This window comes from Osmerus eperlanus, chromosome 19 (genome assembly GCF_963692335.1).
Source record: "Osmerus eperlanus chromosome 19, fOsmEpe2.1, whole genome shotgun sequence".
NCBI classification, from domain to species: Eukaryota; Metazoa; Chordata; class Actinopteri; order Osmeriformes; family Osmeridae; genus Osmerus; species Osmerus eperlanus.
The window spans coordinates 7,378,907-7,402,975 of NC_085036.1; the positions used below are offsets into that span (position 1 = coordinate 7,378,907).

General features: G+C 50.3%; 2 protein-coding genes across 10 annotated transcripts in view; both read left to right on the top strand.

Annotated features, from left to right (window-relative positions):
* ncor1 (nuclear receptor corepressor 1) overlaps positions 1-8,927 on the top strand; it is a 49,809-nt gene extending 40,882 nt beyond the window's left edge. Inside the window, exons 33-47 of the mRNA XM_062485879.1 lie at positions 113-334; positions 598-810; positions 1,309-1,458; positions 1,858-2,073; positions 2,164-2,305; positions 2,538-2,995; positions 3,092-3,220; positions 3,921-4,072; positions 4,193-4,422; positions 4,685-4,828; positions 5,200-5,345; positions 5,539-5,592; positions 5,752-5,943; positions 6,108-6,278; positions 6,426-8,927. Coding sequence (XP_062341863.1) covers positions 113-334; positions 598-810; positions 1,309-1,458; positions 1,858-2,073; positions 2,164-2,305; positions 2,538-2,995; positions 3,092-3,220; positions 3,921-4,072; positions 4,193-4,422; positions 4,685-4,828; positions 5,200-5,345; positions 5,539-5,592; positions 5,752-5,943; positions 6,108-6,278; positions 6,426-6,622 — 2,816 coding nt within the window. The 3' untranslated portion in view covers positions 6,623-8,927. The remainder of the gene's footprint in view (positions 1-112; positions 335-597; positions 811-1,308; positions 1,459-1,857; positions 2,074-2,163; positions 2,306-2,537; positions 2,996-3,091; positions 3,221-3,920; positions 4,073-4,192; positions 4,423-4,684; positions 4,829-5,199; positions 5,346-5,538; positions 5,593-5,751; positions 5,944-6,107; positions 6,279-6,425) is intronic.
* Positions 8,928-11,711: 2,784 nt separating this feature from the next.
* Positions 11,712-24,069, top strand: LOC134039556 (prolyl 4-hydroxylase subunit alpha-2-like). Of its 9 annotated transcripts, XM_062485482.1 has the most exons (16): positions 11,712-11,842; positions 15,468-15,559; positions 16,382-16,478; positions 16,775-16,926; positions 17,286-17,423; positions 17,808-18,047; positions 18,915-19,114; positions 19,232-19,408; positions 20,275-20,345; positions 20,470-20,569; positions 21,039-21,092; positions 21,690-21,749; positions 21,815-21,880; positions 22,738-22,806; positions 23,056-23,152; positions 23,638-24,069. In XM_062485482.1, the coding sequence occupies exons 2-16, from the start codon at positions 15,475-15,477 to the stop codon at positions 23,706-23,708; spliced, it is 1,677 nt and encodes a 558-aa protein (XP_062341466.1). In that variant the 5' UTR covers positions 11,712-11,842; positions 15,468-15,474; the 3' UTR covers positions 23,709-24,069. The 9 variants fall into 9 exon arrangements, 6 of the variants coding, with proteins under 6 accessions (XP_062341466.1, XP_062341465.1, XP_062341464.1 ...); XR_009932790.1 differs by lacking the exon at positions 23,638-24,069 and adding an exon at positions 22,043-22,299 and having other exon boundaries at positions 21,690-21,880; positions 23,056-23,121; XR_009932789.1 differs by lacking the exons at positions 21,690-21,749; positions 23,638-24,069 and adding an exon at positions 22,043-22,299 and having other exon boundaries at positions 23,056-23,121.

Genomic DNA, 24,069 nt, shown 5'->3' on the forward strand with positions numbered 1-24,069 from the left:
TTGCCTAAGACTTGCACAGTCCTGTGTATACGGATGATAGATATTATAACCTAAGGCTGTTGGTTGGTGTTGGTTGTGTACTGACAATAGGCCTTGTGTTCCCCCTACCAAGGAGGCATGAGCTCCGGAAAACCGTCTCCCCACGACAGGAAGACGCCCACTCACCGAGACAGCATGCCGGCCAAGTCCCCCGTGTCCCAGGGGGAGCCCATGCCCTCCCACAGCCCCTTCGACCCCCACCACCGGGCCGGGGTCCCCGGGGAGGTGTACCGGGCCCACCTGCCCCCGCACCTGGACCCGGCCACCCTGGCCTTCCACAGGGTCATCGACCCAGGTAGGACCCAGCGTCTCTGGTGAACCCGGGCAGGCGGGGGGGAGGTGGGGGTGGATGGGTTGACTGGTCCGGACGAAAACAAACAGTTGTGTAGTGCTGAGGGGGGGGGGGGGGGGGGATTCCAGGAACAGCGGCAGAGCTTGGCAGTCTCATTCATAGGCACCACACGGCCGGTCCATTGACGTCAGTCAGAGAGAGATCGGTATCAGGGAAAAACCTTCTGTTCATATGTTGTTTTGTTTGCCTCCCCCCCCCCCCCCCAGCGGCAGCAGCCTACATGTTCCCCAGGCAGGGGTCGCCGACCGGCTACCACAACACCTACCAGCTGTACACCATGGAGAACACGCGGCAGACCATCCTCAACGACTACATCACCTCCCAGCAGATGCAGGTCATCCCGCGGGCCGACGTGCCCCGGGGCCTGTCGCCGCGGGAACAGCAGCAGATCGCCATCCCTTACCCTCCCGGGGCCAGAGGTAAGGGGGGGGGGGGAAGCCATGGCCCGAACTTCCACTCATCCCCTCATCTCTCCCCCTCCCCCCACCTCCCCTCCTGCGTGGGCCGGGAGCGGAGAGGCTGGGGGTTCAGGTGTCCCTTAGGAAGTCAGTGGCAACCTTTTCCAGACCCCCAGAAGCAAATGACCCAGACAACTTGCGTATAGTCTGTTTTATTGGAAGGGGGGGAGGGGGGGTGCTGCATTGGATTCGGCTCATGCTTGATTTGTAAATTGGGACCGGTCACAAACAATCCATTGAAACTCATTTGTGGTCGCCTCTTAACAAGGTGACCGCTATGCCACAACAAGTGCAGCCCTATCGGTTTACCTCCAAACGAGTAACGCAAGACTCCCTGATAGAGGAAGGTGGGGGGTTAAAAAAAAAAAACGACGTGTATTTGCGGTGTTCATGCTCAGACGTCTGATTTGGTTTGGTTCTTGTTGTTCACCCATGGCCCTTTGCTTCTGTCTGTAAAAGGGATCATTGATCTAGCCCAGATGCCTCCAACTATCCTGTTGCCTCACCCTGGGGGGACAGGTACCCCCACTCTGGACCGCATCACCTACATGCCCGGAGCTCAGCCCCCTTTCCCTCCTAGGGCTTTCAACCCAGCCTCCATATCTCCAGGTGAGGACCCCCCTCCCCTTTCCCTTCCCCTCTCCTAACCCCCTTCCTTGCCCCCCCCCTCGACATGAGTGCCTGCTGCTTCCTCTCCGCCCCTGAAGCACGCTGCCCCCCCCCCCCCCCCCCCCCAGGCACTGTCCACGCAGAGCCCCCCCCCGCCCTGCTAGCAAATACCCTCGCCACTCGCTGGCCAGCGAGTGGCCGCGGCCCGATCGCTGTCCCAGCATGCCTCCGAAGCAGGCAGAGCGGCACTCCTGCGACGGTGTCCGGGTGAAGTCGGCTCGTCCGAGGGGGCCGGCGGGTGGGGGGGTGGGGAAGGGGGGTTGGCTGTTGACCCCCGTTCGGCCCCAGGCCAGAGGCGATGTGTGAACCCTACATGTGTCTCTCTCCCCCCCTCCACAGGTCACCAAGCCCACCTGGCGGCCACGGCGGCCACCATTGAGAGGGAGCGCGAGCGGGAGAGGGAGCGCGAGCGGGAACACCGGGAGCGGGAGAAGGAGCGCGACAAGGAGCGGGAGCGGGAGCACCGGGAGCGCGAGCACAGGGAGAGGGAGCGCGAGCACAGGGAGAGGGAGCGCGAGCGGGCCGTCGCCGCCGCCAGCGACTACATGCGAGGAGGTGAGAGGGGTTGGCGTGGTCAGACGAGACATCGTGGCCTCCAATTCTCGTACTGAAGCCGGCATTAATCCGTGTGTGTGTGTGGTCCAGGTGTGGAGCAGCCAGGACGCCCTGGTAGCCGTGGTTACCTGCGGTCCCCCTCCCCCTCCATGAGGACGCCGGAAGGAGTGGTTCAGCAGCGGCCCAGCATCTTCCAGGGAACCAACAGCAAGAGTGTCATCACTTCCCTCATGTAAGTCTAAGCCTGCCCTGCCCCTCACCTCGCCTCAGGGGGGCGTGAGGATTTCAGTAGGCTGGTGTCTATGGACCAGGGCCTGCCAGAATTACCCTAAGCTCATTCCAACGCCTCCATCAGCCATCTGTTTCGACCGGTACGAAAACCCCCACGCGCCTTAACACGTTCCTGACCTGACCCCCCCTCCCCTCCCCCCCCCCCTGCTGCGTGTCCGTGTCCCTCCCCCCAGGCCCCCGGCAGCGCAGGCGTCCCAGCCCGGCTCCCGCTACAGCACGGCGGCCGACGCCCTGGCCGCGCTGGTGGACGCCGCCGCCTCGGCGCCCCAGATGGACGTGGCCAAGGCCAAGGAGGGCAAGCACAAGGACGACACGTCCTCCTCCTCGGCCGCCGCCGCCCGCCGCGCCGTCAGCGAGCAGCAGGACGCCGAGCGGCGCTCCATGCAGTCTCCCTACGGCGCCCTCGCCATGCCCGGGGGCAAGCAGCACCCGGCCTACGGCGAGCAGGCCGGGGCGGGCAGCAAGGACAAGACGCCGCCCTCCAAGTCGCGCATCGAGGAGGAGCTGCGCACGCGCGGCAAGACCACCATCACCGCCGCCAACTTCATCGACGTCATCATCACGCGGCAGATCGCCTCGGACAAGGACGCGCGGGAGCGCGGCTCGCAGAGCTCCGACTCGTCCAGCAGCCGTGAGTCGCCGCCCCCAAAAAAAATATTATAGTAATTATTTTTACAATCGTGCGTGAGGGTCAAGGGGTTTGAGCGCCTTGTCTCCGTGTTCGCAGTGTCGTCTAACCGCTACGAGGCGGCCGGCGGAGCAGCCATCGAGGTGATCAGCCCTGCCAGCTCCCCGGCACAGCCCCAGGCACAGCCCCAGCAGGACAAGCAGGATGACAGGCAGCCACAGCCCCCAGGTCAGAGGTCAAGCATCCACAGAGAGCACACGCCATCAGCTGCCGTTTCAATTATGCACCATATAATAAAAAAAATATATAAATTATACATAATTATGATATTTTGGATATATTTTGGAGGCTTTTTCTTCTTTATTGGTTAGTGACAGTGACAGTTGGAGAGAGACAGGATAGGCAGGGGAGAGAGACCAGGGGAGACCCGGTATAGCCCTGTATCGGGCTCCAGAGATGTCCTGAATGGAGATTTGCCTGGAAAATTCCCACGAAGCTCTCCCAGCATGCTAGCCTAACACCGCTGGGAGTTATGTGAGGTTAAATGTGTCCGGCGTCCGCCCCCAAACACTGCAGTCTGGCGGCTGCATATAGATATAAGATAGACACTGGCTTTACTCCAACCACTGTGTTGAATGTAGGTGAATGCAGCGGGGCCTATATCGGGCTGGTAGCAATACTGAGTAAACATGCCAGTATCTAAATAACCCGTGATCTCAATAACCTTGTCATCTGAGTACAGTGGGTGACACCCCCCTCACCCCCCCCCCCCCCCCCCCCCCACACACACACACACACACACACACAAATATACAAATATACAAATCTACAAATATAGATTGACGGCTGGCTACTCACTCACTCAACCAACTCTCTCTCTCTCTCTCTCTCTCTCTCTCTCTCTCTCTCTCTGTATGGAACCCTGCAGCTGGCATGCGCGTCTTCGACATGAGCCGCTACCGCCCAGCAGGGGAGCCCCCCCAGCCCAGCTCCCAGGCCCCCCCCTTGGGCCAGGCCGACTCGTCGTACTCCCAGGTCCCCAAGACCCACCGGGTCATGACGCTGGCCGACCACATCTCTGTAAGACGCCGCGCGCTCGCGCCACCCAAAGCACTCCCGTCACACCTCCACGCCTTAAACACGCACGCTCGAGAACGGCTCCAGTAAACGCCCTTCTGGAACGTTCTCTCTCCTCCGCAGCACATCATCACCCAGGACTTCGCCCGGAACCAGGACCCGCCCCCTCCTTCCTCCACCACCACCTCCTCCTCCTCCTCCGCGACCACCACATTCCAGAGTGCGGTCTCCAGCTCTGGCCTGGGCCGCGCCAAGCCCCCCAGCCGCTACAGCCCGGAGAACCAGGCCCCCCACCACCAGAGGCCCCCCAGCAGGCTGTCCCCCGAGAACGCCCCTGACAAGCCCAAGGCCAGGTAAAGTCTAGATGAAGCAGTCTGGCTGGTGCATTTCATATCATAGTCAAATAGTTAAGGGAATAAGGGATTGGGTATTGGGCAAGTAAATAAGTCATCGGTAAAAGGACAGTGTATGCATATATTTGTTATGAAACAATATCCATCATGGTGGTGATGGTTAGTGGGCAGCCCAGCCTCTCCCCCTACCCTCCCCCACACCATCACCGCACCTCCACACCTGCATGTCCTCTCCATCATATTCTCTCCCTCCCTTCCCCAGGCCCGGTAAGTCCCCCGACCGGGGAGGCCGACAGATGGACGGCTACGAGCCCATCTCCCCTCCTCAGAGCTACCCGAGCATGGACAAGCCCGAGGCCAGCGCCCCGCAGCCCCAGAGACGGGAGAACGACAACCCGGAGATGAGGTACGCCGCACGCCGTCCTGTCAGCAAAATAAACGGCTTGCCTCCCTCCCTCCCCCCCCCCCCCCCCCCCCCCCCCCCGGGGCCAAAAGGCTTTTGCTTTGATTGGCATTTTTGAACCCGATTGACTCTGGAAAATATTAGACCTCTGACTTACACGACAGATGATGTACGTGTCACATGCGAGTGTTGATATTTCAGGCCTGGCACCGGAGGGCAGATTGCCGCGGTCCCCTTGGGCAGTGGTCCTCCTGTCGGCTGCGATCTGGCAGGCAGCCCCCGGGCCGTGTGGAAACGGGGGGGACTGCTGCCAGCGGGCATCCAACCCCGGTAAACTTCCTGACCTCCCCCCTGTGGCCTTTCTCTGGTTTCAGGGGCGACTCGCGGTCCCCGGGGAGCGGAAGCTACCTGCCCTCGTTCTTCACCAAGCTGGAGAGCACCTCTCCCATGGTGAAGTCCAAGAAGCAGGAGATCATCCGCAAGTTCCGCAACTCCTCCGGCGCGGGCGACTCCGACATCGGTAAGCGGGGGGGGGGTCTCTTCCCCCTTCCACCTCTCGACGGCAGCTTGTGGAGAAACGCTCTCCCGGATGCGTGAACGAACCTCGACGGCGTCGACGGTTTAGCCCTTGTACTTGTCGCGCAGTGTCGCCATTTTAGCTCGGGCGCCAGACGTTTTGTTCTCTAAAGGAAACGATCGTTTTCTGTCCGTAGGGGCCGCCCAGCCAGGCACAGAGATCTTCAATCTGCCAGCTGTGACCAGCTCAAGTAAGAGTCGCCCCCTCCCCCCCCCCTAAGCGTCGCCCCTTCCTGCTCTAAAACAAACACAAACAAAGTCATTTCCAGTCCCACGGTGTACTCTGTAGTCTCTCTCTCATTTTTCTCTCTCCCTCTCTCGTCTCTGCCTATCGCTGTCGTGTCCTCCAGGCGGCATCAACCCCAGGAACCACTCGTTCAGCGACCCGGCCAGTAACCTGGGCCTGGAGGACATCATCCGCAAGGCCCTGATGGGCAACCTGGAGGAGAGGCCGGAGGAGCCGCAGGGAGGGGCCGCTCCGCCCAGCTCCAACACCCCCGGCGGGGAGGCCCGCCAGGAGGCCAACCCTTCACCCAGCATGGGTGAGAGACCCAACACACGCGCACACACACACACACACACACAGGCCTGTCCTCATCCAAACCAGCCTAACGAGGGGGCAATTTCCATGATGTATACGTACATAAATACATGTAATGACCGGTTTTGTCGCGTTGCTAAGGATACTTTTTTCCTCGTCTACCAGGCAAGCAAAAGCTGCAGGGCAAAGCCAACAGCCGCAAGTCCAAGTCGCCCAACCCGGGCCAGGCGTACGCCGGAGGGGAGCGCCCCTCGTCCGTGTCGTCCGTCCACTCCGAGGGAGACTACCACCGGCAGGCCCCGGCCTGGGCCTGGGAAGACAGGCCCTCGTCCACAGGTAACCCCCTCCATCCTCCTCCCCCCCTCCCCCCCCGGGGCCTTCGCTCACCACGACACAATCGACAGATTCGGCGGTAACACACGGATAACTGGACCCGCTCTCTTAATGTACTCCCTCACCCCCCCCCCCCTTTCCTGTCTCCAGGTTCCATGCAGTTCCCCTACAACCCCCTGACCATGCGCATGCTGAACAGCACACCGCCCACCTCCATGGCCTCCCCCTCCATCCAGGCCCAGCAGCAGTCTGTACCGGGGGGCGCCCCGGCCGCCCAGCAGCTGGTGTGGGAGCGGGAGCCCCTGCTGTCGGAGCAGTACGAGACCCTGTCGGACAGCGACGACTGAGCCCCCCGCACCCCGCCGCCGCCCCGCCCCCTTTCCCCCCGTCCCTGAGGAGGGCTGAGCAGAGGCTGGCCTGCCCTCAACCACCACCACCCCCCCCTCCCCTTCCTCTCCCAGGACTATCCTCACTCACTGGTGCAGAGTTTAGGAGCGAGCGGAGGGGGCCGGAGTGGCTTTTTGTGCAACAGCGCCCCCTGGCGGGCAGCTGAGAGAAAGGCAGCCGCCTCTGACAGGCTGAGGGCTTGGGCATAGACTCCTTTTTTCGGGGACAGGCCTGGACACACAGCAAGTCGGAAAATGCCTGAGTGGAAGACATAAAAGCTAACGATGAAGAACTTGTAAAAAAAAGAAAAAAAGAAGAAAAGAAAAAAGACAAATCATTAAGAGACTATTTCTTGAATTTTTGATTTCTGTAAAGCAATACTTTTGTCTTTAAGAAAAATCATTGTATGTAAATAGATTAACCTTTTGCAGTGTTTTTTTTCCCTTTTTTTTTCTTAAATGGGTTCTTTCTCATTTTACTGTTGCTTTTAAATGGATCCACTTTGTTTTTGAACAGGAGGAGGAGGTGTTAAATCTTGAATATCACAGTTGGTCTCTCCCTGTCCCCCCTGTCCCCCGCCCTACCACCACAGACAAGCTGAGAGACAGACCTGTGGTTTGGACTTGATTGATACGCGTGGTGCACAGAGAAGCTGAGGTCCTATCCACCAACCACCAAGCACCACCAAAGCCTGAACATTGTGGACATAAGTGAATGAAACAAACACACATGCTAACATTTTTATTTGATTTTATTGCATTGTCATTTGATGCCTGTCTTTGCAACACTGTGGAGATGATGCATGGGTGTCACAGATCCGCTGTTAGAGAATAAAAGAAAGATTTTTTTTGTCACCTTTCATTTTTTTTTTTTTTTTTTATTCAGACAGAGATGTTTTTCGGAACAAGTTGAGAACGCGGGTGTCAGAGCAACTGAGTGAAACAGGTGAATAAGCTTGAGGTTGTCCGACTTGTTCCTCATATAATGACTACTTTTAGGGCCCCCCATGTTGATCTGAATTCTGTAATTGAGCCAATGTGTTAAGGTGAAGTTGACCATGTTGTGTACTGTATGGCACAGTGTGACCAGCGCAGCTGTCTATAGTTTCCAACCAGTGCAGGATATTCTGCTCTGCAACATTGTTGTCAAGGTAACTAAAGTATGTCAGGAACCTTTTTTTAGACAGATTTGCCATGCCTTGTGGCTCAAGAAAGAAGGCAGCTTTAACTCGTTTCTCAGAGATATACGTCGGTGTTTGATGTTTCTATTTGTTTGTTTCTGTAGTCCCTCTCTCTCTTTTGATACTGTCCCAGCAATCTGAGCTCAGTGTAAGTTGTCGTTTTGTTAGACGAAAAGACAAAACTAACCAAACATAAACGAAATGGTCTGCACCATTGTTGCACTTTTTTTTTTTTGCTTTGTAATCTTTGACGACAAAAGCATACTACCTATCTATAACTTATTCAAGCTTTTGCAGAGGATTGTCCTGACGAGATGTGCTTTGACTTTGCCCATCACACATGGAAATCTGGAGGTGGAGTTCCTGTCTGGTAGCTGGTACATGGTTTTTCTAGTGTGACACTTGCATTAGCAGTTAGTTTCTGCGTACTCGCAGCTGACGACTGCCATCATGGCGAGGCCATAACCATTTAATCTCTGTTTCCTTAATATCCAGAATCAATATCGACTGTATTTGTCAACGAATATGAAGCTTTTCCGTTTTGAATTCCACTAGGTTAACATTGATAAGGACAAGTTATTTCAGATACGTGGAAGTGTTTCGGCTTTCCTCAGCTTTTGCTTCGCTTAACAACAAAAAAAACAACCTGCTCGAAACTTGATATTTTCCTTGCTTTTCTTTTTCACTTTTGATTTTGAATTGTTCAAGTCCTAACGGATGTTTCAGATCTTTTGTTTTCTATCATTTTCAACATCAATGTTATACATCCCATTTCGATGGGATGTCAAGTGTTTACAACGGCAATGACAAAAAAAAAAAAAAGTTTACAAAACTTGAATCTTAAAAAAAAAAAAAAAAAAAAAAAACTATACAATGAAGCTAGAAAAGAATTAGTGCATCTTTTCAGCTCTCCATCAGTCAAACACCGAGTGGTGACTTTTTTTGTTTGTTTTAATTTGAGACTTGAAACCCCATGTATCCCATGATATTGAAATGCAATGTTTGTATCGCACAATGTCTCTTAGTAGTCTATTACAAGAGTTCAGACCAATCAATAAAGTGGATCAGGTCTCCACCTCTCTGAAGATGATGTGTCTCTTTTCTTTTCATCTCGCTACACAATTCAGATGTTTTAAGCTTCGTAAAGGTAGAAGGGGTTTTATAAATATACAAATTATAGTCATCTTTACTAACACATAATATTTATCAGTAGAATATTTATCAGTAAAGATGTATTCAGGTTTCTGAATACCTTGGTTTGCTGCAATGTCTGAACCTGAAGCTGCATGTTGATGTCGCCACACATAGCTGTGGCAACATACTGGATCTGGTCATCGCTGACTGTTCCAGTCAACAACACACAGGTCAGTGACCTTGGCGTATCCGACCACATGGACCTCTCACCCCTGCCCCCCCCCCCCCCTCTCTCTCTCTCTCATTTGAAACAACACATGTACTTCCGCAACAGGAAAACCATCTCCACAGCTGACATCACAGAGGACCTTTCAAATCCCCCTCCCCCCAATTTTCCACCTCCCAGTTGTAAATGTTTCATGTTTTTCTGTCAAATATACAATTAAAAGGCTTTGGTCAACAACATGTAACGTGACCGGAACTGACTGGAAGATCCTACATTTACATTTACATTTATTCATTTAGCAGACGCTTTTATCCAAAGCGACTTCCAAGAGAGAGCTTTACAAAGTGCATGGGTCACTGATCATAACAACGAGATAGCCACAAAACATTGCGAGTAGCCAAAACATGAAGCACACATTGTGAACAACCAAAATAAGTGCCAAAGGGAAGAACCATAAGAGCATGTAGTTAAACAAGTTACAATTAAACAACATGAACTGCTATAAGTGCAAGTGTACCTGTGGAAAAAGCAAGCAACAATAATAAAAACAATATATCACAGCGAGTACAAAAATTTAAGTCAGTTACCACTAACCACAAGAGCAACAAGTCTCTAAGCAAGAGTCATTGTGATCCTTGAGGAAACTAACATCGGGTCAAGCGAACCATTCCTAAGTACCGTTGTACTCCCGGAACAAGTGCGTCTTGAGCCTTTTCTTGAAGGTGGAGAGACAGTCAGTGTCTCTGATGGAGGTGGGGAGTTGATTCCACCACTGGGGGGCCAGACAGGAGAAGAGCTTGTGTTGGGACCGGGCGGTCTTGAGCGGTGGGACCACCAGGCGGTTGTCTGAAGAAGACCGTAGGTGACGGGTGGGGGTGTAAGGCTGCAGGAGAGACTTGATGTAGACGGGTGCAGTCCCGTTCACTGCTCGGAAGGTCAATACCAGGGTCTTGAATCTGATACGGGCCATGATAGGTAGCCAGTGGAGAGAGATGAGGAGCGGGGTAACATGGGAGCGTCTGGATAGATTGTAGACCAGGCGGGCCGCTGCGTTCTGAATCCTCTGAAGAGGGCGGGTTGCACATGCTGGGAGACCAGCGAGCAGCGAGTTGCAATAGTCCAACTTGGAGAGGACAAGTGCTTGGACTAGCAGCTGGGTGGAGTGCTTGGACTAGCAGCTGGGTGGAGTGCTCAGACAGGTATCTCCTGATCTTCCGGATGTTGTAGAGGGTGAATCTACACGACCGGGAGACTGCAGCAATGTGGGCCGTGAGGGAGAGCTCGTCGTCCATGGTAACCCCAAGGTTCCTGGCAGAGGATGAAGGGGTCACCGTCGCAGATCCCATGGTGATTGAGAGATTGTGGGAGATGGAGGGTTTAGCCGGGATGATGAGAAGTTCTGTTTTGGCGAGGTTCAGCTGGAGGTGGTGCTCGGTCATCCAGGCGGAGATGTCTGTGAGGCAGGCCTCAATCCTAGCTGAGATCCCCGGATCGGTCGGGGGGAACGACAGGTACAGCTGCGTGTTGCAGCATTCTCATCATTTTAATAGGCTACTGCTGACATCTCGTGGATGTATGTGAGCGGTGCAGATGTGGACACAGAATTCACCAGCCTTGTTGTGTGCAGACCACAATTAAAAGAAAGGGTGCTGTGTAAAACAGTTTGTCACAAAAGAAGCAGGTCATTTTGGCAACTCCATCAGGGTCACTTTACACCATGAAAACATTTCGGAGTTGAGATTTCCATGTTTCTTTTAAATATCTTAATTGTAGTGTCGATTTTTTAATTGTTTTTACACAATACGAGTTACACTGGCACCTAGTGTGACAAAAACACAGATTTGGGCGCAGAGCTACTGTGACGGGTATTAATATGTTTGCATGCAATACTATGAAATGACTGCGTATTTAGGTGTAGGTCTATGAAACAAGCATTTTCAGCACTCAGAAGGAATATGCAACTGATTCTAGTAATTATCATATGTAGCCCCGGCACATTCATATCCGGTGCATTTGACATTCGACTAAATCAGTGGGAATGCCAACTCATCATCAACATTTTGTATTAAGTCAAATCTAGCCTAAAGAATCCAACCCCAAAAGTAGCGTAGACTGTAAACGTGCAGACCAGCATGCAGCCCATATAGGCTACATTACCGTAATTATGCTAAGTCATAGCAAAAGGGCAGAAAGTCCGAAATATAATTACATTTTTTTTTAGTATGTACTGTATATTCTATGCATCTTATTTTTGTGGCCTACTAAGAATTGTATATCATTGTATTTATCACATCATTCCTTGAAGAATTTCTTATTTCTCATTTTTATATTTTAAAGTGCAGTGCTTTGTGATTAGAATTGCCCCTTCATATTAGTGTTTAAAATACATGAAACTTTGCAAATGTATGCTGTAACTGGGAAATATTTTATTGTCTCCTGGCTGTCATCACAACATCTGAGATGCTTTACAAACGGGAATGTTGGTGCGCATTTAATAGGAGGATGTGTCTTCCTGCCCGACATGAGAGGAGGTTCTGTACGTGGCAGCGAAAAAATCCTTACATTTTCAGTAACCTCGGGGTGCCTTGAACATATCTTCACATTCCGTTAATGGTGAAGCACATCGTACTAAGGGAAAAGGTAAGCATGCATTGATAAGTTTGCGTAAAAGGGCTTACATAAGCACAAATGTAGGCTATGAAAGGCGCTGCATGTGCCCGTTGGCGAAACATGTTAGGATGGTTGTCAATAACAACTGCTATCAACTATATTTTGGGATGGTAATTTGTTTGAACGTTGCATGAAATTACCTGTTATTTTATTTATAACAATTAAGCACGCTGTAGAGCATTTCAAGTGTGAAGTTCCCAGCTGTTAACTGGTATACGTTCACAATGTAACCCCAAGAAAGGGAAAGTTACAAGATACCATGCTAAAGTAACTTTTGATCAGGCATTTTATCTAAATATTTTTTAAATGATAATAATAATTTTGACATGTTTTACTTTAAGTGACCCGACAGTTTATACCTGTTATTTTACGTTACTTTTCGTGATAGGACCTACTCATCCAACTTGTTGTGATTTCTAGAAACGTCTTGGCTGACGTCAGTCGTGGGATATTGTAGTCCTCCAGATGTATTTTCCAGATGTTTAAGCAGGCTGGATAGTGTACCAAGGACCTCATGTGGGCCTGTAGTCTACAATTCTGTAGTCTTGAGTATGCACCACTTCAGACCATATAGTCACCTAACTGAACCCCCCCCCCCCCCCCCCCGCCCCACAACTGCCCTCACTGTTACATTTTTCCCTCTGGATAGTTTATTTGGTAGTGAACTGATGCATTTGAACAGTTTTTGCTTTTTATACAGACTCAATACACTAGATACATGTTATATTTAAAAAGCTTTATTTATCCTAGACTTTCCAGTCGTCTCAAGGGGATAAATGTCACGTCATAACACAACACGTGTACAGTCTGTGTGTGTGGGTGTGGGTGTAAAAGTGTTTGTGTATGATAATCTCAGTTTGTGTTATAAGTGCCTGCCGCTCCTCAGATAATTGATTGCTAGAGTCAGTCAGGCAGTTTAAACACATCCAGTGGAATGCCTAAACAGAGGACAACTCTCCAGGCTGTTGAAAGGAGGATGCTGGAGGCTGTTAGACAGTAAAGTTCTCCAGCATTAGGAGTCTTAACATTGGGTTCTATCTCACAAAAGCTACAGTCGAAATTACACCATGTACATCCAGTTCTGTTTCAGTACGTCATGAATAGAATGGTTGTCCCCTGGCATGTTTTACCAAAAGAGTCATGTATCTACCTGCTGTAGGTTCTGGTGGTTCAGATCAAGTTCTCTGCTCTCGACTCAGGCCAACTTCTTACTGTACAGTACAGTGTTCAGTCAGCTGACTAACCCTTCAAAAAATGCTAAAAATGCTGACCTAGGGGGCCATGAACCAGACCAGCTCAGAGCCTGAGTCACACTGGTCCTTCAGAGTTTCAATAGCTGTTAAGAAGACATTAAGAAGGCAATGAATAACCTCTTGACATGGAAAAACATTTCATTTTTCGGATATGTTTGCTTTTCTGTGAGGTAAGGAGGAGGGAGTTAACTCTCAGAGTTACCACAAGGTGAACTCGGAGGCAGGAGTTGTCTCAGCATGTTGTATGGCCTAGGGTAGTCAATCTTTGTGTGTCTTTTTGTACACCTTTGTATGATCCATTCTTACTGATTCACCCGAGGTCACTCACTGATTTACTGACACCATCAAGTTTCCAGTGAGTTTAGTCGAGAAAATCAGCACGTGCCCTAACCTCTGGGTTAAGAATGACACATGCTCGATGGAATAGCAAACTAATATCGGCTGTTGAGAAATCGACGAACCATCCTTGGGCTGCATGATAGTTTTTATATCCAGTCCCAAGACAGACCATCGAGTCTGAATGTGGACTTCCCCTGCGTGTGTGCATGTTACAGAGCATTGGACAGCCCTTGTTCAGGCCAGCTCATCTTCCGAGGAACTTCTTTGAGCTGGGCTCCATCTGGAGAACGTGCCTCAGATGGATAGCATTAGGGCCGCTGCTGCTAAAGAAACCTTTCCTGTTTTCACAGTCAAAAAGGCTCCCATTGGCTCGCCAAAATAAACACCTTCAGCAAACATTCGTCTGGTACCGTACCATGCAGTATTGTATTGTGGGCGAACGCGCCAGGATCAGGGGAGACAGGCTAGGAAGGCTGAAGCACGTGGGTGTTGAATTCACAACTCCTTTCTATGCCCCATTGAGCCAGCGTCGTCTCGCTAGCTTTAACAGTGTGTTGGTGAATACAATTCAGGAAAGGGTCTGACTGTCAATAAATGTATTTTTGGAGTAGCCTACATGTATCAGTGCTTCAGCCAAATTAGCCCTTTCCCCAGCAACTGTGATTTTAGGAAACAGCCGTGTTGCTCTGGCGTTTCTCAAACTGCTGTTCTTTCCTGTCCAGTAACATAGTGTTCCAGATGGATATCTTCTTCTGGAAAGAAGACTAGCTGGATCAAGAACACCTCACTTACAGATTACCCAGAGGAGTTCTGTGTAATGTAGATAGCACACTCCCAAGTGTTTGTTCAGGTAATTACGTTTCAGACAATACCTAAACGTTCAGATATCCCTTTCTGTACTTCAGAGGGCTGTGGTGGTAATCCCCAAATGAACCGCTAGATTATAGAGACTAGGGGGAATTACAGTTACACACACACCCCTATATCCCCTTCACACACACACAACCCTGTATTCCCTCCACACCTCACACACACAACTCAGTAACGCGTCGTGTGGTATGTCTCTAAACCAGTTGTGTATTGGGTTATTTTGAATTACTTGAATTACATTGAGTGTGATTTGGAATGCATGATCTTTTAACCGTCTCAAGTGCTGGAGTACTAGTTGTATTGACTTAGTTGTAGTCCGGTGCTAGCAGGAGCTTGACACATTTCTTCAAAAGTCAGCAGAAGTGTTACACATGTCGTCTCACAACCTTAGAGAAGATAATGCCAACTGTCCCCTAACACCTATCCCTCACCCTGGTCTTGGCTGACTACTAGTAACTTCAACCTGGTTACAAAGCTACCCTTTGACCCCCTGACCCCTGAATCCCTAAACTCTGGCCCATGTTCCACGAGGGCATAAGGGCTTGGTTGGAGTGACCCGTGGGTAAGGTAGACAAGATACTTTCTGATGGATACTTTCAGACCTCCCCTATCTTTGAGCTCATCTACAGCTGTCTTGGTAGTTGGGAAAGCCATGTTCTATTCCATCACGGTCCTGGCTACACGAGTCATGGTTTCTCCACAGGCACATGCAAAGCCAGCCACATGGAGGCCCCCACGTTGGCAGAAGTCAAGCTCAGCTGGTAGACAGAGCAGGAGTCTCCCAGTCTGCCACTAATGACCCGGAGCCTTCTGGAAACTATGAATCTAGCATATTGTTAGACCACCAGCTAATGTCCTGACAGAAAGAGAACAGGCTAGGCCTTCCAGAGAAGCAGTAAATATATTCCTGTATGTGGATATTGATGGCCATCTTTTGACTATTTATTATAAGAGACAATCGCATTTGTCAGTGGCCCTGTTGCCACCACAGTAGAACTGACATGAACTCCCATGAGTGGCACTGTGCTCTCTTCAGGCAATGGAAGTAGTGATTGACATGAGTGAACATTATTCCAATTCCAGGTATAGTATTGATTGACATATGTGTTTTTTTCCCCCCATTGCATGTTCAGCGTCACAATGATGAAGTGCCTACCCTTCCTAACCTGGGCTCTGGTCTGCTGCTGTTGTTGGGGAGTGCAAGCGGAGATCTTCACCTCTATAGGTAGGCCCTACAGGACACAGCTGCCTTATGCCCGGTAGGCCCCAGGCCTCATTATGTCTCCTAGGCTGGTCTTATCTCCACCATGGGCTTGTACAACACCTATATAGAGGTGAAAGACTGCAAAGGTTCCCATATTTTTTGTAAAGATAGTACACTTCATGTTTTCAATCAACCCTCCCAAGTAAGCAAATAGTTGTTGTCGTCATATTTCACCCTCTGTTCTACCATGCCTCTTACCCGGGATATTTAGCATGTTTTACTCTTAGTTGCACAAGAACTGCAACTGCACAAGCTACTTGCATCCTGTCAGGCTGAAGTGATGGGTGGCATTCTGGCGATTTATGTTCAATTTGGCTCCACAATGTGCTACGCTGCAACATTTAATGTGGCGTAAAGCTGCTTCGTCACTCTGCTTGGAAACCACAGAGAGTTCACCCCAGTCCTGGGTTGCTGTGGAATTTCGGCACGCAGCAGCCTTTGAGTCCCTGCCCCCTAACGTCAAAGACTTCTGGGTCGTTAAAAATCACAGCATGGTGGGATGTATGATAATATACAATCTAAAACACTAGGGAAGGAGACATCTCACATAGCTTTCCGTCGGTCTGAAACAGCCTTTCCCATGAATATCTTATAAACACCACAACAACGCACCCTTGCATCTGTATCGATGACGCCTATCACAGATAATCACTTGACGCAAAGGTCAAACACCTAGTAAAGACGTGGGGTGTTTTTTGTTGTGGTGGGATACAGGTTTAAACCTGTGATTCAACTTTTCCTTGTTAAACTGGATGACGTTCTGACTGTTGAAATCTGTCTCAGGTCAAATGACGGACCTGATCTTCACGGAGAAGGAGCTGGTCCAATCCCTGAAGGAGTACATCAAAGCGGAGGAGTCCAAATTAGCGGCTGTCAAGGGGTACTGTGTGTTACCGCTGCGTGTTTGTGTGTTATTAATAATGGAAGAGATTCAAACCAGACACGCAAACCTGGGCTTGTCTGACTGTAGGCTTAACCTTGTACCGGCAATGCCTGAATAGGGCAGGTGACAAATGAAGGGATAATTTGATAATTGCTAATACAGCCCCTGTCTGGTTGAAGTACAAGTTCTCGGGAATCACGTTTTGTGTTGTAGCTGGACCGGGCCTGTATCTACAAACTCCCTCTGCTGTAATGCTAATTCCCTGCCTACCTGTCTGTCTGTCTCTGGTCTAGCTGGGCCAACAAGCTGGAAGCATTGACCCGGGCCTCGACCTCTGACCCTGAAGGCTACCTGGCGCACCCGGTCAACGCCTACAAGCTGATGAAGAGACTCAACACCGAGTGGGGCCAGCTGGAGAGCCTGGTTCTGCAGGACCCCTCAGATGGTAGGAGGAAGGATGGAAGGCAGTGTGGGAGTGTGTGTGTGTGTGTGTTCCAAGCACCGCCCACGCATCTGCTCGGAGAGAACACAGGCTGTCATGCAGCTGTTGGTTTCTGTTTACTTTGGCCATATTTTGGTATGTGTGTGCTGCTATCAGACGTGTGAAAGGAAAGTGGGAGGAAAGTTCCAGACTTGTGTTCATGTTAGTCATTGGTGCCGTAAGCCCCCCTCCTAACACTCCTTACAGCTGTGTTCCCTCACGCACTCTCTCTCTTTCTCTGTCTCTCTCCCCCCCCCCCCCCCCTCTCTCTCTCCCTCCCTCCCTGCCTCTCGTCTCTCGTTATCTCTCGGATCCCTTTCCAGGGTTCATCTCCAACATGTCGGTGCACAGGCAGTTCTTCCCAGATGAGGAGGATGAGAAGGGGGCTGCCAAGGCTCTGATGCGCCTCCAGGACACATACAAACTGGACTCGGAAAGCTTCTCCAAAGGCAAGCTGCCAGGTAAAGAAGGAATGGTCCTGGATAATATCTGTGTGTGTGTGTGCGCGCGCGCGCACGGCAGAGTGTTTAAGGTGTCTCCTTAGACCGGAGTGTGTTTGTTTATGCATTTTTTTGGTATTTCAAATCTACTAACAGCTGCCACGCAGGCTTCAGCCTCGTGACGTGTTATCACACTGTGGACATATCTCAACCTGCCCGAGAGTCCTCTCAGCACACATATCAGCTTTAACCATCTCCCTCCACCCAAACATCAGCTTTTTAAACCGAATTCTAACCCTAGACCTGCCAGGCGGATGGCGACAACGGCCAACCGTTCGTAGCGAACCTGACTTGGTGTATTTCTCTCAAGCGTGTGGCGTTTCCCCCCCCCCCCCCCCCCCTCAGGGATGCACTCCAACGCCCTGCTGACGGTGGACGACTGCTACGACATGGGGAAGACGGCGTACAACGAGGCGGACTACTACCACTCCGTGCTGTGGATGCAGCAGGCCCTGCGGCAGATGGACGCCGGCGAGGACGCCGTGGTGACCAAGGCCGACGTGCTGGACTACCTGAGCTACTCGGTCTACCAGATGAACGACCTGCCCCGCGCCATCGAGCTCACGCGGCGCCTCGTCGCCGTCGGTAACGGGGACCCCCGCGGGTCTTTTTTCTCGCTCTACCTTCGTTCCGTTTGTCGTCGTCGTCGTCTCTCCCCGCGCCTCCGTCGCTCCCCCTTCTCTCAACTCTCTCTCTCTCCGTCTCTCCCTTTTCCGCTCTGTCTCGTCCGCTTCCTCTTTTAGCAGGGCGTAGCCTGACAGTGGTCACGGTTCCTAGTGCTATTTCAGACTCAGGGCCTTAACGGAGGACGCGGTCGTCGGTGAAGGCTGTAATCATGGTCTTGTGGTGACTGGTGTTGGACTGTGAAGTCAAACGGACCTAGCTGTTTTGACAGCTTAGGAGCTATATCAAATACCTGCGCAGCAAATAGGATTTTTGGTGTTGTCATTGAGTGAGGGATTTCCCTTAGCTCCTTACTTGATTGAGTTCTCGGGGTAGTTTCCGATGGATTCAGTGGAAAATGGCAGAGGCTGTAAAGGGATTTAAAAGGAAATGCCTGACCCGGGAGTTGGCCTATGGTGTTTGTTTGTTGTTGAGATTCCTGTCTTCCTACTGAAGGAGACCACTCACCAATGACTGGCACCGACGCTGTTGTGGACACCCCCCCAGCCTTGGGAGCTTTAAATTCATGGTCATTTTCTTTAAAGACCACAAGGTGGTGTTGCTCTCTGTCACCCAGTGCTAGCGGTCTTCCTCCACAACCCTGACCGTAACCCGACTGACATGGTGGCCATAGCTCCAGCGGTCAAAGCTTTTAGTCAGGCGGATTTCTTTTCTTCTCGAGACCGATGTCTCTAGAAAGAGCCGTATCATTTGTGTGGCATCTCCTCATTCTTCCCGACCCTCTCCAGAGTCAGTCGGGTAACAGCTTCTTTCATGGTGCCGTTACAGACTCCGGCCACCAGAGGGCAGGAGGGAACCTGCGCTACTTTGAGCGTCTGCTCGCCAAGCAGCTGTTGGAGCTGAACCAGGAGTCCCAGCCGCCCGTCTCTGAGGAGCCCATCCAGTTGGGCACCTACGCCCGGCCCAAGGACTACCTGCCCGAAAGAGAGACCTACGAGGCCCTGTGCAGGGGCGAGGGAGTCAAGATGGTGAGAGGGAGAGACCTTGATACCACACGCTAACCCCCCAAAACACTAGCCCCGAATTCCGTCTAGTCACTGTGGTTGTACATGTCGATTATTGACTCCTCCCTCTTCCTGGTTCAGACCACCGCGAGGCAGAGCCGCCTATTCTGTCGTTACCACGACGGCAAGCGGAACCCCCGTCTGCTACTGAAGCCGATGATGGAGGAGGACGAGTGGGACAGCCCCCACATCGTACGCTACCTGAACGCCCTGTCAGACCTGGAGATCGAGAAGATCAAGGAGCTGGCCAAGCCCAGGGTGAGAGGCAGGGCACTAGTGGCAGGGCACTAGTGGCAGGGCATTAGTGGCAGGGCACTAAAGGCAGGGCACTAAAGGCAGGGCACTAGAGGCAGGGCACTAGAGGCAGGGCACTAGAGGCAGGGCACTAGAGGCAGGGCACTAGAGGCAGGGCACTAGAGGCAGGGCACTAGAGGCCTGCAGGAAAACATGTCAAACCAGAGAATAGCCTTGGGGGGAATCTCTTTACCTGTCACACATGCTCCATCTGGAGGGGGTGAGGGCTTTAAGTTGGTTAGAGGTTCAGTCTTTTCCTATTATAGGTTTTAGATCTTTGGGCATCTGTGATGCTCTCGACGTTGCATATAGATCGGGCTGTACAAATCTGATTTGATTTGAAGTGATAGCGAGAGCTTATCTCTATCACTATTATTGACGACCTTTCACAGTCGACATGATAACCCTACAGGAGGGGGTGTTTTTAAATCCACTATTGGAATCCACACAGGCTGCATGCAGAGGAGCTATTATAGCTCCTCTGCATGGTGACCAGTGATACACTGTGATTCAAAGTGAAAATATGAATTCCTGGGGTGTGTGTGGTGTGTTTTTCGTGAGGACGGACTAGGTACTAGGGTTACAGCCTGTGTGGATTCCAATAGTGGATTTAAAAACACCCCCTCCTCTAGTGTTATCATGTCGACTGTGAAAGGTCGTCAATAACCTTTACCCTTCAAAATAGTCGTACCAGTGTTAACTATCTGAGGATTCCTCACACCGCACGGCCTGTACATTAAGACGTGTGTGTTGTGGATGTCTGAACCACATCATGTGATTATCTCAGGCCTGCACACTGATTTACTGTTCATCTGTGTAAACACTTGAAGCTTGCCAGAGCCACAGTTCGAGACCCCAAAACAGGCGTCCTGACCACAGCCAACTACCGAGTATCAAAGAGGTGAGTCCTGCTGGTGAACAGTGCTCTGGCGCCACCCTGTGGTCCAGTTGGGGCATATCTGCTGCTGTTGTGTGGAGGTGCTGGCAGGGAGTCTGACTGAGTGTTTTGCGTGACCGTCCTGCAGTGCGTGGCTGGAGGGGGAGGAGGACCCTGTCATTGAGCGTGTCAACCAGAGGATACAGGACATCACAGGTCTGACAGTACAGACTGCAGAGCTGCTCCAGGTAGTGTTCCACTTTTCCCTATGATGCATACTGGCTATACTATGCAATAGTATAGGCTAATAATACTACACTGAGAGGACAGAACTCATAACAAATTCAATACATTTCTTTATTTGTCTATACTGTATGTTACAGCTATGGTCAGTGTCCAGAAATCTGACATTTTGTCCAGATATAATATCAAATGCATGGCCAGTGTCTAGAAATCTGACATTTTGTCCAGATATGGTATCAAATGAATGGTCAGTGTCCAGAAGGCTGACATTTTGTCCAGATATAGTATATAATGAATGGCCTGTGTCCAGAAGGCTGAAATTTTGTCAAGATATAGTATCAAAAGAATGGCCAGTGTCCAGAAGGTTGAAATGTTGTCCAGATACCACATGGACATAGCAACTCTGTTGGAGTGCATTGCATGAGCAGGTTGTGTGACCATACACTAACCCTCTTCCTCTGTGCCACTGTGCAGGTCGCTAACTACGGGGTCGGAGGGCAGTACGAGCCCCACTACGACTTCTCCAGGGTAAGCACTCTGACAGCAGTGTCAATGAACGGGTTCCACATGGTCCATGTTCATTATGACGATTGATGAACGACTTCCTCGTGTCACGTTAAAGAGGAATGAACCTCTTTGTAGAGGTCAGTGTCCCAGAGGGAGGATGACTGTGTGTGTGCGTTTGTGCGTGCGTGCGTGCGTGTCAAGAGGCCCCTCATTCCCAGCCGAGGATTGCAGCAGGAGGTTATTAATGACTTGAGTAGAATAACACAGTAACACTCTGTTGCAGTCAAGGTGTTTATGGTCGACTATATGACTCCAACTTTAATCTCTTTAATGAAAAGGAAAATTCCGGTTGCATGTCCCATCACCATGGTGCTATTGGGGGGCAACATGGGAAACTGTAGAATCATCTAGTTCCTTAGAACTCAATTCCAAATGTACAGCCATCCTTTAAAGTTGATCACGTTTGATTATCATTTGTCATCCTGTTATTCTATCATCATCCTGACCAGGTTCATATTTTAATTAGTACCAGTTTTTAGTGGCTTTTGTGGCCGCCCGGCCGGGATCCTGGACCAGGTCTTGTCAGTCTGGGTTAAACGTTATAAACATCTGTTGCAGCGTCCTTTTGACAGCAACCTCCAGGTCGATGGAAATAGACTTGCGACATTCCTCAACTACGTAAGTATGTGTGTCATGAGACCGCGCCTTCATGCTGTGCTTTATCTCAAATTTTATCTTCGTAGAGAGATGAGCCTGATGCTTTCAAAACATTAGGCACTGGAAATCGCGTGGCCACTTTTTTGAATTACGTAAGTATGCGTGCCCAGGCGGTGGTGGGGGTGCCGGGAGAAGCACTTGAGAAGCTGCTGACTTGGGCACCTTCCTTGTTTGGTGTTCCTCCTGCATCGCAGCTAACCCGACGACTGTCTAAGCTCATTGGATTGATTGACATGACTGTACGTTTCACACAGCCCAGCCCCACAGGCACTAACCTGACTGGAGGGCATGCCAGTTCCACGACTCGGCAAGTTAAGACCATGCTTAGGAAGGCTGTGAAACCCATCTCATGAGTCAGTCAATTTCAGTGCATATTGTTGACAGTGTTGTACTGAAGGCCCACCCCAGTATACTGTACTTTTCTGTCGTATCTTAGTTCTGGAGCCACACTAATACGCATGATGTTCTGCAGTAATAAAGAGAGAGTCGAATGCATCTCTATCACTGAATGGTACTTCTTAATAAAATCAAACTTATGTGGAAATATGAAGTAGAATACGTGCTGGGCATGGTATGCTATAGCTCTGGTACTTATGTATCACGATCTGTAAAGTGTAAAGATAGTCAACTGCTTCTGTTTTTGTATATGGTTGTATATATATGTAGATATAAATATGTTTATAGATACGTTTTCCCAGTAGTATCTGGCTATCTCACTGAATGTTTGCCAATCATTGTATATTCTACGATTTAGCCTCCTGAGAGACCACTGTTTAAAGATTCAGTTGACATAGAAACTGCCTATGCAAATAGAATTGAGTTGAAGACACAAGTTAAAATAGTATCATCTAGTCATTTTATGTAGCAATTGTTCCATATAGCGTGCTGTATTCCTTTCAGCCCATGTACTGGATGATGGTTTGGCTGACGTTTTTTCCCCCTCCGTCAGATGACTGATGTCGAGGCTGGAGGAGCCACGGTCTTCCCAGACTTTGGAGCAGTCATCTGGCCTAGAAGGGTAAGGAAATCCCCCCTCTCCCTGGCCCTGACCCTACTGGCCCTCCTGGCCCTGGCATGGTCCCTCTGAATGGAAGAGTCCCTCTGCTAGTATCCCTTTGGTGGGCTACAGTACCAGACAGGTCTACTGTAGCTGCACTTCATCTACTCATATTGAAAAGGCCAAAAGCATTTTTGATAAAGCCGCACAACAGTTGTGAAAGTCATCGAAGTACAGATTAATTGTACATGTTTGTGCGTGTTTCCACAGGGAACTGCAGTCTTCTGGTACAACCTCTTCAGGAGTGGGGAGGGAGACTATAGGACCAGGCATGCTGCCTGTCCTGTCTTAGTAGGAAGTAAATGGGGTGAGTTTGGTTATTTAAGTGAAGCCCATTTCACTGTAGTGGAAGCAGATTTCTCCTGCATGGTCAGTAGTCAAACGTTACATTCTAGGTTATGTTCAGACTGGCGGGGATTGACTGTGTTGCATCTCATTTCATGCCTGTCCTAAAAACCACGTACTGTCAGGTCTTAAAGTGAGCCTGGTCAACCCAATGGAAGACTGTGGCTATAAAACTGAACCTAGGGGCCTTGCTAAGTGGCATTGACATCATCATAGTTCTTGTCATGGTATGGACAAGCTGGACATCCCATAGTACTACAACAACAGCATGGAATGTAGCCAGAGGTTTGCTCAAAGCAAGACCCAGGGTCCTCTTCTAGGGGGCGTAGGCCCAAATAATGCTACTACTAGTAGTAGCACTACTGCTACTATAATTATTATTGCTCCTCCTATTATACTAATACTTTTACTACAACGATGTGACTTGTTTGGTCTCTGTGCTGCTAGTGTCCAATAAGTGGATCCATGAGAGAGGTCAGGAGTTCAGAAGACCCTGCGGCCTGACAGAAGTGGACTGAGGCTGTTCTTCATCGAGAATCACACACCACTTGCAGTGCCTTAGGCTGTGATCCGACCTCCCCGAAAGCATACACACACACACACTCAGGTCTTGGATAGTGAGCTGAGACATGCCTTTTTTTTGTGTAACTCTGAAAATGTATTGGCGGTTTGGCGAATGTATGTGTAGGACCTTAAAGGCCTCAAATGTTTGTTTTTATAATAATTTGTGTTTTGGAAATTGTGTCTTTTGATCGACGTGACCTTTGCATAACTAAATACTGAGAAAAAAATCATCGCATTTATTTATAGACTTTTAAATTATTACACTGTTTTGGAACATTGAGAAGAATGAGCATTAAACAGTGTGTTTTATTAAGA